This window comes from Coregonus clupeaformis, chromosome 30 (genome assembly GCF_020615455.1).
Source record: "Coregonus clupeaformis isolate EN_2021a chromosome 30, ASM2061545v1, whole genome shotgun sequence".
In the NCBI taxonomy this organism is placed as follows: domain Eukaryota; kingdom Metazoa; phylum Chordata; class Actinopteri; order Salmoniformes; family Salmonidae; genus Coregonus; species Coregonus clupeaformis.
In genome coordinates, this window is record NC_059221.1 from 11,871,611 (window position 1) to 11,891,179 (window position 19,569).

General features: G+C 42.2%; 1 protein-coding gene across 11 annotated transcripts in view; it reads left to right on the forward strand.

Moving 5' to 3' along the window:
* The window catches only part of LOC121545897 (sodium channel protein type 8 subunit alpha), a 79,133-nt gene that overhangs the window by 10,177 nt on the left and 49,387 nt on the right, over positions 1-19,569 (forward strand). For 8 of the 11 annotated variants that reach the window (XM_041856795.2, XM_041856799.2, XM_041856802.2 and 5 more), the window contains exons 3-6: positions 10,688-10,806; positions 13,385-13,474; positions 15,493-15,621; positions 16,708-16,799. In XM_041856795.2, coding sequence (XP_041712729.2) covers positions 10,688-10,806; positions 13,385-13,474; positions 15,493-15,621; positions 16,708-16,799 — 430 coding nt within the window. Of the gene's footprint in view, positions 1-10,687; positions 10,807-13,384; positions 13,475-15,492; positions 15,622-16,379; positions 16,472-16,707; positions 16,800-19,569 lie in introns of all 11 variants that reach the window. The other 3 variants (XM_041856796.2, XM_041856801.2, XM_041856806.2) reach the window with 1 other exon arrangement.

Sequence of the window (19,569 nt, forward strand, 5' to 3'; positions counted from 1 at the left end):
AAAGAGAAATACCAGATTCTTGGTGCAGGGACAGCCGACTAGCGCTAGCTAACGTCAACTACCTAGCTTTTCTTTTTTTGTGCTCCCAAATAAAAATTCCAGGTCTCACAGCTAAATATTTAGGAACGTATGCGACCAAAGTGGTCACACTTTAGAGTCCTGTCTGTAGCTAACCTCTATGGAAGTTATCGTCTTGGATGATGTAGAATTATGTTATGTTACATTATAGCGAGCCCGCGTGCTCTCGTACATGTGTGTTTCCCTTACCTCCCTCTCTCTATGTAGTACATGCTGACAGTTATGTAACAAACCAGTTCAGTGCACAAGAAAGAAATGAGGTTCTCCTGATGAAATGTGAAGCAGACACAGGGCCAGTAGTGGGAAGGTGAGCCAGTTTATAATCCACCCCCCAGCCACTCTGTTCTTGCCTCTCTCACATAAATGCAGGGAGGAACGAGATCTCTGTTTTTCCTATCTGTCTTAGGCTGTGTCTGAAATGCCACCCTTTTCGCTACAAATTGCACTTTTGACCAGATCCATATGGGCCCTGGTCAAAAGTAGTGTAATATATAGGGGATAGGGTACTATTTCAGACGCAGCCTCTGTTTTACAACCACTCTCCCTCCCAGCCTTTATCAACACCCCTCTCAGCACTCAGCTTTCAGCTAACAGGGGAATCTGATTATGTCCAGAATCAAGTCTTGTGCTACTGCCAAAGGGAATGGATCCTCCTTGGCTCAGATTACAGCATCCCTGTACAGCCATGATGTGAAACCAGTTATTGCTTGAAGGGGCAAAAGCTAATGAAAGGGAAGTCATCCTTCTTCTGTTCTGATACCAGATTCGAATGACGCAACTTAACACTTCCTAGGCTAAGATTCTTCCATCTCTATATCCTATCTCTACAGTCTCTCAGCTGGAAAGTTGGTTATGGCTCGCGAGAATACTACAGCCATGATAGGAGAACACCATGTTTTTGCTAGGAGTCATGAGAGACCATGGTATTGCTTTGGGGAATAATAAGCAAAGTAAGGAAATATTCTCAGCTTTACTAAGGCCACCTCATTGTAGCTCAGGTATTGCAGGTTGTGGTTATGTCAGAGTACTCTGTGGATGCGTCCCAAATGGCACTATATTCCCTATATTACATTTTACATTTTAGTCATTTAGCAGACGCTCTTATCCAGAGCGACTTACACTGGTCAGCATATATGGGTCCTGGTCAAAAGTAGTGCACTATATAGTGAATACAGTGCCATTTGGGACACATCAACAGCCTGTGTATGGAGGATGGATGGAAGGATGTGAGGAGAATATCATGTGGAGAAAGCTGCAAGGATGGGAGGTTGCTTCTGCTTCCCTATTGGTCTGTCTCCCCTCCCTTGACACAGTACTGGCTCTGTTAGAGTGTGTCAAGACTGCGACTGAGAGAGAGAGGGGAGGGCCGGCCAACGAACGGTCTGGCTGGCTGATGGTTAATGATGCAGCACTCTACCTCAGCCTCAGTCTGCTGTGTGGGGGCTGGGGCTAGGCTATACTGGGACGCTGTTCTGACCATCTGAGAATACTTATGCGTGCGTCCCACTCCCAAATGGCACATTATTCCCTTTATAGTGCACTACTTTTACCAGGGCACATATAGGGAATAGGATACCATTTGGGACGCAGATGAGAATCTTCATTCAAGGGTATCACACCCTGAGTGTGTAGGTCAGTTTGTCAGAACACCAGGTCAGCCAACCTGGATGGGGGCTGGGTTGTGTTGGGCTGGAGCTGGGCCATGCTACACTGTCCTGGGTTGAGTTGGGGATGTGCCAGGCTGTGCTAGCTAGATTGTGCTTAGCCTCGATTTCCAACCTTCCTCACGTCCGTTCTTAACAGCCGAGTGATGAACGAGACTTTGAAATATGGTAATGCGAGACTAGCTTGTGCGGGGTGTGGAATTTTGTCACTACCAGCCCAGTTTAATGGGTGTTTCTCTCTGGCGGTGGAGAGAGGGAGGCAGGAAAGGAAGGAGAGGGGGGGACGAGGTGGATACAGGGGCGAAATGGAAGACGTGTGCAAGGATGCGTGAAAGAGCGGCATCACTCTCTCTTAGATACAGCCAAGTCCATGTTATTGAAATGTGTTTCTCTGTGAGGAACCTTTGAGGTACACTTAGGCTCAATCCCAATAACTCTCCCCTTAGCTCTCCCCCTCATTTTTGAGTGTCCCTCGGTGGGGGAGTGTCCCTCGAAAACGGAGCAACTAGTGGTAGGGAGAGATAAATAACCCTATGGAATAGGACATCGCTACAATACTCGCGAACAGCAGAAGCGGCCAAAGGATAGCCTAACACGCAATTCATTGACGACGAGCCTTGTGTTTTTCACCATGCCTGTACTGGTGGCAGTAATAGCTTTCCTTTTATTTCTCATGCAAAAACAAATATGTACTTACCATATGAGCAACATACAATATATATACAAAAGTATGTGGACGACCCCTTCAAATTAGTGGATTCGGCTATTTCAGCCACACCGTTGCTGACAGGTGTATAAAATAAAGCACACAGCCATGCAATCTCCGTAGACAAACATTTGTAGTAAAATGGCCTTACTGAAGAGCTCACTGACTTTCAACGTGGCACCGTCATAGGATGCCACCTTTCCAACAAGTCAGTTTGTAAAATGTCTGCCCTGCTTGAGCTGCTCCGTTCAACTGTAAGTGCTGTTACTGTGTAGTGGAAACGTCTAGGAGCAACAACGGCTAGGCCACACAAGCTCACAGAACGGGATCGCTGAGTCCTGAAGCGCGTAGCGTGTAAAAATCGTCTGTCCTCAGTTGCAACACTCACTACCGAGTTCCAAACTGCCTCTGAAAGCAATGTCAGCAAAGAGAACTGTTCGTCAGGAGCTTCATGAAATTGGTTTCCATGGCCGAACAGCCGCACACAAGCCTAAGATCACCATGCGCAATGCCAAGCGTCGGCTAGAGTGGTGTAAAGCTCGCCGCCATTGGACTCTCTGAAGTGATGAATCACCCTTCACCATCTGGCAGTCTGACGGACGAATCTGGGTTTGGCGGATGCCAGGAGAACGCTACCTGCCCCAATGCATAGTGCCAACTGTACAGTTTGGTGGAGGAGGAATAATGGTCTGGGGCTGTTTTTCATGGTTCAGGAAAATATTAACGCTACAGCATACAATGACATTCTAGACGATTCTGTGCTTCCAACTTTGTGGCAACAGTTTGGGGAAGGCCCTTTCCTGTTTCATCATGACAATGCCCCCGTGCACAAAGCGAGGTTCATACAGAAATGGTTTGTCGAGATCGGTGTGGAAGAACTTGACTGACCTGCACAGAGCCCTGAGCTCAACCCCATCGAACCCCTTTGGGATGAATTTGAACGCCGACTGCGAGCCAGGCCTAATCGCCCAATATCAGTGCCCGACCTCACTAATGCTCTTGTGGCTGAATGGAAGCAAGTCCCCGCAGCAATGTTCCAACATCTGGTGGAAAGCCTTCCCAGAAGAGTGGAGGCTGATAGTTCAATGTGAAGTAGTACTGAATCAGGACATTCCAGGACATTCCATGATATAATAACCACGATTGATAAAAGACAGTACTGTGCATCCGTCTTCATTGACCTGGCCAAGGCTTTTGACTGTCAATCACCGCATTCTTATTGGCAGACTAAATAGCCTTGGTTTCTCAAATGACTGCCTCGCCTGGTTCACCAACTACTTCTCAGATAGAGTTAAATGTGTCAAATCGGAGGGCCTGTTGTCTGGACCTCTGGCAGTCTCTATGGGGAGCCACAGGGTTCAATTCTCGGGCCGACTCTATTCTCTGTGTATATCAATGATGTCGCTCTTGCTGCTGGTGACTCTCAGATCCACCTCTATGCAGATGACACCATTTTGTATACATCTGGCCCTTCATTGGACACTGTGTTAACAAACCTCCAAACGAGCTTCAATGCCATACAACACTCCTTCCTTGGCCTCCAACTGCTCTTAAACGCTAGTAAAACTAAATGCATGCTCTTCAATCGAACACTGCTTGCACCCGCCTGCCTGACTAGAATCACTACTCTCGGCGGCTCTGACTTAGAATATGTGGACAACTACAAATATCTAGGTGTCTGGTTAGACTGTAAACTCTCCTTCCAGACTCAGATTAAGCATCTCCAATCCAAAGTTAAATCTAGAATCGGCTTCCTATTTCGCAACAAAGCCTCCTTCACTCATGCTGCTAAACATGCCCTCGTAAAACTGACTATCCTACCGATCCTTGACTTCGGCGATGTAATTTACAAAATAGCTTCCAACACTCTACTCAGCAAATTGAAAGTAGTCTATCACAGTGCCCTCCGTTTTGTCACCAAAGCCCCATATACTACCCACCATTGTGACCTGTACGCTCTCGTTGGCTGGCCCTCACTACATATTCGTCACCAAACCCACTGGCTCCAGGTCATCTATAAATCCCTTCTAGGCAAATCCCTGCCTTATCTTAGCTCATTGGTCACCATAGCAACACCCACCTGTAGTATGCGCTCCAGCAGGTATATCTCACTGGTCATCCCCAAAGCCAGCACCTCCTTTGGTCGCCATTCCTTCCAGTTCTCTGCTGCAAATGACTGGAACGAACTGCAAAAATCTCTGAAGCTGGAGACACTTATCTCCCTCACTATCTTTAAGCATCAGTTGTCAGAGCAGCTTACCGATCATTGCACCTGTACACAGCCCATCTGTAATTAGCCCACCCAACTACCTCATCCCCATATTGTTATTTACATTGTTATTTATTTTGCTCATTTGCACCCCAGTATCTCTATTTGCACATCATCTTCTGCACATCTATCACTCCAGTGTTAATACTAAATGATAATTGTAATTATTTTGCACTATGGCCTATTTATTGCCTTACCTCCATAACTTACTACATTTGCACACACTGTATCTAGATTTTCTATTGTGTTATTGACTGTACGTTTTGTTTATTCCATATGTAACTCTTTGTTGTTGTTGTTTTTTCCGCACTGCTTTGCTTTATCTTGGCCAGGTCGCAGTTGTAAATGAGAACTTGTTCTCAACTGTCTTACCTGGTTAAATAAAGGTTAAATAAAAAATAAAATAAAATAAATAGCAGTTTGACATGTAACAGTCGCATTTCCTTCACTCAGTCATTTTCTTCAATTTCTTGGGGATTAATGATTAACCAGTGGAAGCAATTAAACATTAAAACCACTGTTCTGAACGAATACCAAACACTTTAGGGTCCCTACACATACAGTGAGGGAAAAAAGTATTTGATCCCCTGCTGATTTTGTACATTTGCCCACTGACAAATACATGATTAGTCTATCATTTTAATGGTAGGTTTATTTGAGCAGTGAGAGAAAATAACAACAAAAAAATCCAGAAAAATGCATGTAAAAAATGTTATAAATTGATTTGCATTTTAATGAGGGAAATAAGTATTTGACCCCTCTGCAAAACCCTTGTTGGCAATCACAGAGGTCAGACGTTTCTTGTAGTTGGCCACCAGGTTTGCACACATCTCAGGAGGGATTTTGTCCCACTCCTCTTTGCCTATCTTCTCCAAGTCATTAAGGTTTCGAGGCTGACGTTTGGCAACTTGAACCTTCAGCTCCCTCCACAGATTTTCTATGGGATTAAGGTCTGGAGACTGGCTAGGCCACTCCAGGACCTTAATGTGCTTCTTCTTGAGCCACTCCTTTGTTGCCTTGGCCATGTGTGGGTCATTGTCATGCTGGAATACACATCCACAACCCATTTTCAATGCCCTGGCTGAGGGAAGGAGGTTCTCACCCAAGATTTGACGGTACATGGCCCCGTCCATCGTCCCTTTGATGCGGTGAAGTTGTCCTGTCCCCTTAGCAGAAAAACACCCCCAAAGCGTAACGTTTCCACCTCCATGTTTGACGGTGGGGATGGTGTTCTTGGGGTCATAGGCAGCATTCCTCCTCCACCAAACACGGCGAGTTGAGTTGATGCCAACAAGCTCGATTTTGGTCTCATCTGACCACAACACTTTCACCCAGTTCTCCTCTGAATCATTCAGATGTTCATTGGCAAACTTCAGACAGGCCTGTATATGTGATTTCTTGAGCAGGAGGACCTTGCGGGCGCTGCAGGATTTCAGTCCTTCACGGCGTAGTGTGTTACCAATTGTTTTCTTGGTGACTATGGTCCCAGTTGCCTTGAGATCATTGACAAGATCTTCCCATGTAGTTCTGGGCTGATTCCTCACCGTTCTCATGATCATTGCAACTCCACGAGGTGAGATCTTGCATGGAGCCCCAGGCTGAGGGAGATTGACAGTTATTTTGTGTTTCTTCCATTTGCAATTAATCGCACCAACTGCTGTCACCTTCTCACCAAGCTGCTTGGCGATGGTCTTGTAGCCCATTCCAACATGTCTGAGTGCATCGGACTTGAAACAACAACGATACAGATTTAACCATGTGCTATTCAGTCAGTGTTTCCCCTATATTCATTTATCAGCCGCGGATGGTATAACATTTAAGTGTAAACTTAAAACCAGATATAAAGTATTTAAAAAAGCTATATATTTTTAAATAAGATCTTCTTTGAAAACTAACAATCACCAAAATAAAAACTAGACAGTCAGGGAGAATCTAAAATAAAAAAATATGGCATTGGGCCCCCAATTGATTTTGTTATAATGTTTGAGTCACTCAGATAGCATAAGAACATGTCATAAACCATGGCAGAATTGCAGGAATTTAGCTTTAAAACTGCACATTTTCTTTCAGCCCCATGGCAACGTGTAGAATTGCTGGAAATTACTGTAGCTTTAAAGTAACTGTCCAGTGTTTCCAGATTTCTATGAAATACCACAGCTTTTCTGTGTTGGAATGGTGTGGGCGTACCCCAAAAACAGAATGGTGTGGGCGTATACCAGTCATTAAAAATATTAATGTGTGTAGACCGCTGATTGAGGCAGGATGACATCATTTTCTATGAGGAAATAGCAAGCATTTTTTAAACAGCTACACAGGCAGCCCAATTCTGATTTTCTTTTCACTAATTGGGCTTTTGACCAATCAGATCAGCTCTGAAAAATATTTTATGTGATTGGTCAAAAGACCAATTTGTGGAAATAATATCTGAATTGGGCTTACTGTGATACGTGCAGCCTGTGATAGTTTGATAGTTTGAGGTGCCAACTACCAAAATGTAGTGTTTGCTCAACTTGTCTCATGTTCTTTCAAATATAAATTATTATTTGGGCATCTTCACTAAAAAAGGCTGTGGAACTAGTTACACACACAGTGCATCACGAACAACTTTAGCATTTTAGCTAATTAGCAACGTTGCAACTACTTACTACCTTTTAGCTAATTTGCAACTACTTAGCATGTTAGCTAACCCTTCCCCTAACCCTAACTTTAACCCTTTAACCTCTAACCCTAACCTTAACCCTAACCCTAACCCATAACCCTAACCCCTAGCCTAGCGAATATTAGCCACCTAGCTAATGTTAGTGTTAGCCACCTAGGCACCTAGCTAACGTTAGCCACAACAAATTGGCATTCGTAACATATCATACGTTCTGTGAATTCGTAACATATTGTACAAATTGCAATTCGTAACATATTGTACGAATTTGCGATTTGTAAGATGTCATATGAAATATAATTTGTTACATATCATATGAAATGGATGATAGACATCCACAAATGAATACATACCATATGAAACCTAACATATCATGCTAATTAGAGTGTCCCAGATTTAGATTTACTGTTACGTCTACCCCTGAGTCCATGTTGCATAGAGAGGACCACAATGGAATTAGGTGAATGAAAAAACAGAGAGAGGATGCTTGACATATTGAAACCGAGAGAATGAATGACAGAGGGGCGTGGTGGCTGGGTAGCGTATGGATGGATGGATGGATGGCTGAAGAGGTGAATTGAGGATGTAAGCACTAAGCATCAGCTAACCCAGCCAGTTTAAGAGGTTAAATGGCCACTGCAGTCCTTCGGATGCAGATCCTGCTACTGCTGCTGCTGCTGCTGCCACTGTAAACAACCCTCTTCTGCTCTGCCTAGTGCCTGGTGACTGGAGCTACGGTCAATGCTATCAGGGATCCTTGGGACATGACTCTGACGTTACCCCATTAAAGTTTACATTTAAAATGTTAAGGGTTAGGGTTAGGTAAGAGTAATGCTTAAGGTTAGGGTAGGGGTTAAGGTTAGGGTTTAGGGTAGCGATGTCCCAAGGATTCCGGATAGCACTAACCCTGGAGTTGCAGCGTTTGAGCTGCTGCTTTCTCTCTCTCTCTGTCTCCCACCCATCCCCCTCCTCCTCACCCTCACATTCCTTCCCCCTCCTCCTCACTCTCACATTCCTTCCCTCTCCTTCGCCACTCTCCTTCCTTCCCTCCGTCCTGCCCCCTCTCTCTCTCTCTCTCTCTCTCTCTCTCTCTCTCCACCTAGTCTACTGCTGCTGCTGCAGTTGCTTCTAGCCTGCCCAGAGCCTTTCGGTCTGCCTGCCTCTCTCCCTGCCTCTCTCTCCCTGTTCCTCTGGATTATGAAATTTTCAGTAGCTTTGCAGCAGTTTAGTCATGCGTTACAAAAAGGACTCCTGCATGCGTGTCTCTGTGTTGGTTGTGTGTGGTGTCTGTGTGTGTGTTTGTGTGCATATCTGTAGTGTGTTTGTTCATAAATTTGTCTCTCCTTACGTGTTTACTGTATATGCATATGTAGCACAACTTGTGTGTGTGCGCGAGCAACTGCTTCTTTCCACTGTAATGTCATATTGGCATTCTTGGCATATTTAAATGGCAATTGGTACATGTCCAAATGTATCACACTATAGCTGGTCCTGTGTGGTTGGCTTGTAATGTTCAGTATATATGATAGCATTAATGCTGCCGGCCCGCTATCCTGACCCATATATATATAATGTAATGAAACAGGCAGGGAGCAGGTCTCAAACCCTCAACCTTCTAGCCCGAAGTCCAGCGCGCCATCGACTGTGCCCCAAAAGCATGCTCGCGTGGCACAGTTGATATCCGCGCTTATAATCCCAGGGTCGGTACACAACTCCCTCCTTTCAAAGAGCGCGTCCTCGCGCTAGTTTACAACTCAACGTCTTACAGGAACGCGCTCAACGGCCAAGCACACGCACGTTCCTGGATGCAAGGTCTGATCACTTCTGACACCAATGTAATGAAACAGGCAGGGAGCAGGTCTCGAACCCTCAACCTTCTAGCCCGAAGTCCATCGCACCATCGACTGTGCCCCCAAAAGCGATATCCGCGCTTATAAACCCAGGATCGTTACAGTACATACAGCTCCACTAGTTAGCACTGTACTGTATTACCTAATAATGACTTACTCATCATCACTCAACCCTGCCTTACTTACATCAGGCTCTTATTTGAATTGCAATCAAATGAAGGTCTGCTAGCCACATGACTGAAACAAGTCAAATCCTATGGGTGTGTTTTGATTTTCATCCTGTGACTTATACAGTATTATTCCTCATACAGGGACATGTTTATGTCAAATTAACAACCAATTTTCTATAATAACTGTACAATATTTCATACATAACTGTACAGGATGTATAGAACAATTATAGTGCATGTTGGGGCATGTCAGCTGAGGATGATATAGTGTGCTCGCAGTATATGGTGCCTCTCTCTCTCTCTCTCTCTCTCTCTCTCTCTCTCTCTCTCTCTTTATTTCTCTCGTCTCCTCTCAGTGAAAGGCTAGATGGGGAGCCCAGTTTGAGGTCTCCCTATGGGGCTGGGGCACTCTCTCCTCTCCTCTCCTCTCCTCTCCTCTCCTCTCCTCTCCTCTCCTCTCCTCTCCTCCTCTCTCTCTTCTTTCTTTGGGCTAAAACACTGATCCGTGGTCTATGCTCTGCAAGGCTTAATGCAGGGAAGCCTTGTCTTGTTAAAAGCACGAGGGTACATATCACTTTTGCAAATGCACACAGGGTCTCATTAAAGTTTCATGCAAATCATCATGTTTTATTGAAACAATTATGAGGTTATCTGCTGAAAGAGGTTTGCCAGCCCCTTCCTCCTCTGTCGGGCTTTCTGCTCGCTTCCACTGCTTTCAAAACCACTACAGCCATCAAGGGCAGGCAGGGCAGGACACAATGTAGAGGCAGGAGCTGCCAGCCCCTTCCACAGGACATTTCTCTACACACTGCACATTTCCCGTTATGATTGGTTGAGAGGGGGTGACGGGTAAAACCCAGACATTAGAGGCTGCCTGCCCTGCATCGAGTTTGTTTGGTGGCCATTTTCAGGATGTTGGATAGTACAGTATTTCAAACCTGTAGTTTACCTATGTTGATCTGATGTAAGATAAGGTGGAGAATTAGAAAATGATAGATTTATGCTTTTTGTTAGTGAAAGGTGTTTTTTTTACTCAAAACCGACAGTATATATTCTGGTAGAATAGAATACTAGTATTGGGAATTTTCTGTTCAAATAATAGATCAATATCTATATTATACATAAAAGTTTGGTATGATGTATATTATGGACAATGTTTTACCTGACATTTTTGTGAGCACATATGGGAGGATGAACCACCGATAGCTATTTTGGGTGTGCATGCCTTAAATTATTACTTCAATATTTAACTTCTCTGTTTCTCTTTCTCTCTTTCTGTTTCTTCTCTCCACAGACATTCATAGTGCTAAATAGAGGGAAGACAATCTTCCGCTTTAGTGCCAACCCTGCCTTGTACATCATAAGTCCTTTTAATATTTTCAGGCGAATAGCTATAAAAATTTTGATACATTCATATCCTTTTAAATGGTGTCCTACCAGGAGAGACAAAAGTCTTTCCTGTTCGTTTAGATTATTTATTATGATGTTGCTGCTTCTGTTGCTGCTGCATGCTGCTATTAATGTTCATATGACTACTGCTTCAGTGTAGGTAGTATAGTCTGTATCATGTAATGGGTTGATGTTCAAAATGGCACCCTATTCCCTTGATAGTGCACTATATGGAATAGGCCAGGGACGCACAGTCAGCGCTATATAGTCTGAAAGCTGCAGGTATCAGCAAGGGCAAAGCTGTTAACTACAGTGGGAAAAATACATGGATATAGTCTTTAATTTGAAGATTAATCTACCAATGAGAATGGCTAAATGCCAAAATGGATGATCCTTAATCTTGGAAAGAGAGTACATGTAGGATTTTACATTTCATCAATCCTTAACCTGACAACTGTAAACCCTCTTACTGAGCCCCCGTAGAGGGGCTTCTAAAGTCTTCTAAAAAGAGGGATTACTTTTTCTTCTTTCCCTTTTTTAGTATCTATTAACCCAGGCTAGCACCCCATGTGTCCCACAGAAACCTTTGGTAACGTCGACATACCTGTATTTACTCTTACCGAACTGATCAGATCAGAGCAGATTGCTACATTGGGAGAGGAGAGGAGTGGAGGGCTAGTGTAAGGGTGACTTCGATAAGATTGCAGGTATTAATCCAGTATTATGCAGTTATAATGTATTATTAAGACTTTTTATGAAAAATGACCCCCTTATAATGTATTATTTTATCAGGATGACTCTCAGCCATGGAGAAGGGGGAGAGAACTCTGACTAATAATGATGTCACATCCAGTCCTTAGATGTTAGAAGAAGGGATAGCTATTGGCTACCAATATAAAAGTAGATCAGATGGCTTAGTCCATACATCCTACATCCTTGGCCATTGATCTATTAAGATGCTGAAAATAACACTGAAACTGATCCTCATTCGTGATCCTGACCTGGGCACTGACCCCAGATAGACTTATAGACATTATATATCGCTACAGAATCGACAGATACAGTTACAAAATGTGTATTTGACCCACAATCAATCTATGCACCCACAATACATTGTGCTCGTATACCACAGAAAATCTGTGTGAAGGATTACTTTGAGATTTGAGAGTGAAATTAGTCTGGGGGTTGCTTTGGTTTTGCGTTGGGGTTGCTGCTATTTTAACAGTCACACAAATCTAGGGCCCAAAGTCATAAAGCTTCTCAGACTAGGAGTGCTTATCTCGTATTAGTTTTAAGTTATAATGAATACAATTATATGGATGGGGGGGACCTGATCGTAGATCAGCACTCATACTGTGAGACGCTTTGTGAATACGGGCCTGGTGAGTTAGTTTTTGAAATCCTACAATGTGTTGATACTTCAAGGTTAATCCTGTCTTGAGTAGTTTAATCATGTCAATCACTTCCTGGATTGGACTTCCCACTCAGCACCAATCACAGCCTGCCATGTGGGTCTGCTGACACATCAGGGTTGCATCTCAATAGTCTAAAGATGTGTCCTCTCCTTGTCTCCTACTGGTCGCCTCTCTTCGCTTCCCTTCTCTTTTTCATTAAACCACTAGACAGGTGAGAGCTATTTCATTGCTAGACAGACGACATTTTGGTTTTCACAGAGCCTGTTTTAAGATCAGTACAGATGAAGGAAAGGAGATATAGAGGAGAGGAAGTCACTTTAGAGTATTAAAATACAGCCCTGGTTGCGCTACTGCTGACATTGGAGTTTTCCTGGTGATTTTACAGTCTTTTATGGCCATCAACGATTTATTTATGTATATATTTTTGCTCAGAAAACATGGGGGCCAAATCAAATCACCCACGGGTTGAATTTGGCCGCCTATTGGGGAACCCTGCTCTATGGTGTCAATTGTTTAGGTTGTGACCATTTCAGTTTGGACAATTTTTACTTATTTTGGACTTGAAATCATCCCTATAGCTAACATATGGCTGTCTTTCTTTAATTTGGACATCCCAGCAAACATATATTCTAGTCCCAAAACCGTAATTTACATATTTCTTGATATATTAGATGTTCGGTAGTGACACGTCTTAAAAATACATGAATATTTACCAACTTGCTCACTCATTTCCTCCAAAATGTTTGCATAAAGACTACTCACCATGTGGCCTGCTGGAGAGGGATGCAATCCCATCACCTGGTGATATTTGTAGGGATATGGCTTAAGGCACATTCATTCTACAGTCTTTTAATGTGTGTGTTTCGGTAGTGACATCAAAATGTGGGACAGCATTATTTTGAGACAGTACTGTATCATGATGTAAATAAATGTCCTAAGTTTGGAGACATAACTGTTTTTTTACTAGTTTTTTTGTGGGTGGGACTGCAATTTGCACCACTTCTGTAGAATCATCCATATAGTAATGTTCCTATGAGAGATAGGGAAAAGAGTGTGCATAATCTGCCTGAACTGAATGGAAGATTACCATCAAACGTAATGTGATAGATAGTAAACTGTTATGGATGACATTTTTTGTTTGTTTTCCACTGTGAATCTCTGGACTTTTCCTTAATTTGTTTCCCCACTCTTTTCAGCATGATCATTATGTGTACTATTTTGACCAACTGTATATTCATGACTTTTAGTGATCCTCCTGAGTGGTCCAAACAAGTAGAGTAAGTACACGTTTATTATATTTATCTACACAAGTACATAGTAAATACTAATACACGTTTATTATGCATGTCTCAACCTACACAAGTAAGATTTGATCAGTGGTGTATTACTAACCTTACTAATAGTCGTAGGATGTGTCTGAAATCTTTCTTGCCTACTACTTACTAAAACTACATACAGAGGGGAGAACAAGTATTTGATACACTGCCGATTTTGCAGGTTTTCCTACTTACAAAGCATGTAGAGGTCTGTAATTTTTATCATAGGTACACTTCAACTGTGAGAGACGGAATCTAAAACAAAAATCCAGAAAATCACATTGTATGATTTTATAAGTAATTAATTTGCATTTTATTGCATGACATAAGTATTTGATACATCAGAAAAGCAGAACTTAATATTTGGTACAGAAACCTTTGTTTGCAATTACAGAGATCATACGTTTCCTGTAGGTCTTGACCAGGTTTGCACACACTGCAGCAGGGATTTTGGTCCACTCCTCCATACAGACCTTCTCCAGATCCTTCAGGTTTCGGGGCTGTCGCTGGGCAATATGGACTTTCAGCTCCCTCCAAAGATTTTCAATTGGGTTCAGGTCTGGAGACTGGCTAGGCCACTCCAGGACCTTGAGATGCTTCTTACGGAGCCACTCCTTAGTTGCCCTGGCTGTGTGTTTCGGGTCGTTGTCATGCTAGAAGACCCAGCCACGACCCATCTTCAATGCTCTTACTGAGGGAAGGAGGTTGTTGGCCAAGATCTCGCGATACATGGCCCCATCCATCCTCCCCTCAATACGGTGCAGTCGTCCTGTCCCCTTTGCAGAAAAGCATCCCCAAAGAATGATGTTTTCACCTCCATGCTTCACGGTTGGGATGGTGTTCTTGGGGTTGTACTCATCCTTCTTCTTCCTCCAAACACGGCGAGTGGAGTTTAGACCAAAAAGCTCTATTTTTGTCTCATCAGACCACATGCCCTTCTCCCATTCCTCCTCTGGATAATCCAGATGGTCATTGGCAAACTTCAGACGGGCCTGGACATGCTTTGGCTTGAGCAGGGGGACCTTGCGTGCGCTGCAGGATTTTAATCCATGACGGCTTGGTGTGTTACTAATGGTTTTCTTTGAGACTGTGGTCCCAGCTCTCTTCAGGTCATTGACCAGGTCCTGCCGTGTAGTTCTGGGCTGATCCCTCACCTTCCTCATGATCATTGATGCCCCACGAGGTGAGATCTTGCATGGAGCCCCAGACCGAGGATGATTGACCGTCATCTTGATCTTCTTCCATTTTCTAATAATTGCGCCAACAGTTGTTGCCTTCTCACCAAGCTGCTTGCCTATTGTCCTGTAGTCCATCCCAGCCTTGTGTAGGTCTACAATTTTATCCCTGATGTCCTTACACAGCTCTCTGGTCTTGGCCATTGTGGAGAGGTTGGAGTCTGTTTGATTGAGTGTGTGGACAGGTGTCTTTTATACAGGTAACGAGTTCAAACAGGTGCAATTAATACAGGTAATGAGTGGAGAACAGGAGGGCTTCTTAAAGAAAAACTAACAGGTCTGTGAGAGCCGGAATTCTTACTGGTTGGTAGGTGATCAAATACTTATGTCATGCAATAAAATGCAAATTCATTACTTAAAAATCATACAATGTGATTTTCTGGATTTTTGTTTTAGATTCCGTCTCTCACAGTTGAAGTGTACCTATGATAAAAATTACAGACCTCTACATGCTTTGTAAGTAGGAAAACCTGCAAAATCGGTAGTGTATCAAATACTTGTTCTCCCCACTGTACCGTGTACTAAAATGAAATCCTGGCAATTAGGCCATACTCAATTTCACATACTGTAAAACGTTCTATTTTCGCATACCCAAATTGGCTTCTATTTAGAACGCAAGTTGGGTATTTGGACGATGCCTTAGTGTATTACCAGTACATCATTTCAACAGATAATAACTTGTTGTTCTTCATGGATTTGATAAATTGCTAATTCTGATCATGCTTCCATGCTTCTGTCTTCCAGGTACACGTTCACAGGGATTTATACGTTTGAATCTCTTGTAAAAATTGTCGCTCGAGGATTCTGTATAGATGGGTTTACATTCCTAAGGGATCCATGGAACTGGCTGGATTTCATGGTCATTTCTATGGCGTAAGTATCAGACTCCTATAGATACCTACCTGTTCATTCTTATAAGAAATATTTAGCATTATTACTGTGTGAAATCATTGAGTAGAGCATAAATACGTCTAAAGTTATTGTTACTGTCCAGAACTATCCAGTCTTTCTTTCTTTTTTCTTTCTTTCTTTCTTTCTTTCTTTCTTTCTTTCTTTCTTTCTTTCTTTCTTTCTTTCTTTCTTTCTTTCTTTCTTTCTTTCTTTCTTTCTTTCTTTCTTTCTTTCTTTCTTTCTTTCTTTCTTTCTTTCTTTCTTTCTTTTGCTTTTTTTTTTTTCTTTCTCTTTACTTTGGGAAAGAGGGGTTCAATCAGGTGTTTTCAGAAGGTTCCTGACCGTTCCTGCTTACTGCCTTATCTCTCCCCCATTTTCTCTCTCTTTCTCTCTCTCTCTCTCTCTTTATCTGTCTCACTCACTCACTCTCCATTTTTCTCTTTCAATTTGCTGGAGACCTCAGGATTCTGATCAAGGCTTCATCTCACCATGTTGAATTTGACATAATATAGTATAGTTAAGAATACATGACATGACATTTTTACAAACTAACTATAACGCTAACTATCTATAACTATATGCTACCCTGTTTTTGATGATACGTAGAACTAGTTCAGCGACTTACGAAGTGGGCTTTCAATATCTTAAACATCAAGAAGTGTTTCTGTTGAACCACTACATTTGTCTTTTTTATCTGTGTGTAAATAACAAGAGTTTGTAACTTTGATTTGATTCTGCAGGTATATAACAGAGTTTGTAAACCTAGGCAATGTCTCAGCTCTGCGCACGTTCAGAGTGTTGAGGGCATTGAAAACTATTTCTGTAATTCCAGGTAAGACAGGATGGGGGATGGGGGTTTGGTCCATGGGGTCAGTGTTAGGTGTATTGTGGGTCGTGTTTTTTCTTTCCTTTTTCCTTTCCTCCCCCTCAGTGGACAGGCTCTGTGAGTGGCGTCGTGGTTACCTCCTGGTTCGGTGCGTGCGTAGCGTGCGTGGTGGTGTTGTGGTGCTCTTGCGTGTGGTTTTGTCATTGGTGTTTGTTTGTGTGTGATCCTTCCCCTGTTTACAGATATATAACAGAGTTTGTGGACCTGGGCAATGTCTCTGCGCTGAGAACATTCAGAGTTCTCCGAGCATTGAAAACTATCTCTGTCATACCAGGTGAGATTCAGTTTAAACACTAAGGCTGATACTTATATCTCACCCTTTTACTTTTCTTATACTCACTATTATTATAATTTTTAAGCAACAAAAAAAAGAATTGGAAATAATAATCATTTTTATTGTTTTATTTTTCTCCAAAATTATCAAAAATGGTACTAATACATTTTTGATAGGCTTTGCAGTCTACTCCAGGGCCCTCCAAAGTGTCTGCACTCTCTTCTTCCCTAGTAAAACTCTCATCCTAAATAAGGCTCTAGTTTCCAAGGCAGCTGTGGTTCTCCTCAGTAATAGCTGTAAGCCTCTGCAAATGGCTATTATTTGGAATAGACAAAAGCAGAATCCCCACCTCTTAAGAAAAGGACACTGACAGTACCAGTCCGATAGCATATCACTAGAATACAACCAGAGACAAAGTCAAATATATATATTGATTAAATATGGGATAAAAAAATTATTTTTGCTTAACATAAGGAATCGCTTATAATTAACTAACCTTTCCTGATTCACTGTACTGTGTACACTTTGGCGAAGACAGTTGAGCTCATCAGCTACTGTAAAGCTCATCCAAAGTACTTTTACCATTGGAAAAAGCCTCCAGGTTTTTCGGGAGATGAAGATAATTATTCATATAATACAAAAATAACTCGATAATTGGCTTGTAAGAAAATATTAAATTAACCAAATCCATTTACATTATTTATTACAAAGGATGGAAATGTCAGAATTTTACTCTATATATCCGGCTTGAAGAAGAAAGCTAGAGTATGTTGACGTCAAGTTGAGAGCTGACATAGCTCTTAGTGACAGCCCACAGAATATATCCAGAAACGTATATATATAGAGAGTTAGGCCAGGTTTTAGAACGGCTGCCACGTTAGCGTCCATATAGAACTTTATTCTTGAAATGTTGGTGCTGATGTAACATTACGAGAGCACCTCCGACAAATGACCCGCTGTAAACAAGCAAAACAGAGCAGCGAATTTAACAGACGTTTTTTACTGATTAGCATTCTGGATAACGGGGTGTAGTTTCAACAAATTGCATATTTGCTTTCACTGGACATTCATAGGTTTTGAAAACTATCAGAAATAAACAGCACAACACGGAAGCGTTAATTATCACTTTGAATTGGCTACGGAGGAAAAAGTGCTGCTCTCGGAACGTTCAACCGCATTGGCCTAACTCTCTCTATATATGGCTCTGAATATATCTATTATTGATGAAGACTGCCAAGCCTAGTTTGTGGACATATTTAATGCTGCATGATGCTTTTTAGTCACTTGTTTTACAGTATTAGCCTACTAAGAAGCTTGGCTGATGACAAATGGCATTGAAAACGTTTGTTTTTCCCGTTTTCGTTTGTTGTTTTGTTTATTTTGATGATACATTTTTAGAAATAATACTTGACTAGAAAATAGAACACAACCTTATTTTCTGTTGATATTCTAAAGCGTTGTAGAATGCCGATGGGGGAACTAAATGACCCACTAACCTTTAATTGAATCAACGCATACTATACCTAGAGTACATACAGTACCAGTCAAAAGTTTGGACACACCTCATTCAAGGGTTTTTCTTTATTTTTACTATTTTCTACATTGTAGGATAACAGTGAAGACAAAAACACTATGAAATAACACATATGGAATCATGTAGTAACCCAAAAAGTGTTAAACAAATCAAAATATATTTGAGATTTGAGATTCTTCAAAGTAGCCACCCTTTGCCTTGATGACAGTTTTGCACACTCTTGGCATTCTCTCAACCATCTTCATGAGGTAGTCACCTGGAATGCATTTCTATTAACAGGTGTGCCTTGTTAAAAGTTAATTTGTGGAATTTCTTTCCTTCCTAATGCGTTTGAGCCAATCAGTTGTGTTGTGACAAGGTAGGGGTGGTATACAGAAGATAGCCCTATTTGGTAAAAGACTATGTCCATATTATGGCAAGAACAGCTCAAATAAGCAAAGAGAAATGACAGTCCATCATTACTTTAAGACATGAAGGTCAATAAATCTGGAAGATTTCAAGAACTTTTAAAGTTTCTTAAAGTGCAGTCACAAAATCCTTCAAGCGCTATGATGAAACTGGCTCTCATGAGGACCACCACAGGAAAGGAAGACCCAGAGTTACCTCTGCTGCAGAGGATAAGTTCTTAAGAGTTACCAGCCTCAGAAATTGCAGCCCAAATAAATGCTTCACAGAGTTCAAGTAACAGACACATCTCAACATCAACTGTTCAGAGGAGGCTGTGTGAATCAGGCCTTCATGGTCGAATTGCTGCAAATAAACCACTACTAAAGGACACCAATAAGAAGAAGAGACTTGCTTGGGCCAAGAAACACGAGCAATGGACATTCGATCGGTGGAAATCTGTCCTTTGGTTTGATGAGTCCAAATTTGAGATTTTTGGTTCCAACCGCCGTGTCTTTGTGAGACGCAGAGTAGGTGAACGGATTATCTCTGCATGTGTATATTTTATATTTTATATTCTTCAAAGTAGCCACCCTTTGCCTTGATGAACCCTTTGCACACGCTTGGCATTCTCTCAACCAGCTTCACCTGGAATGCTTTTACAACAGTCTTGAAGGAGTTCCCACATATGCTGAGCACTTGTTGGCTGCTTTTCCTTCACTCTACGGTCCAACTAGGGCTGTTGCCGTGACTGTATTACCGCCACACCGGCGGTCATGAGTCATGAAGACAGACAAATTCCACATGACCGTTTAGTCACGGTAATTAGGCTTCTCCAAGTTCTGACGCTGC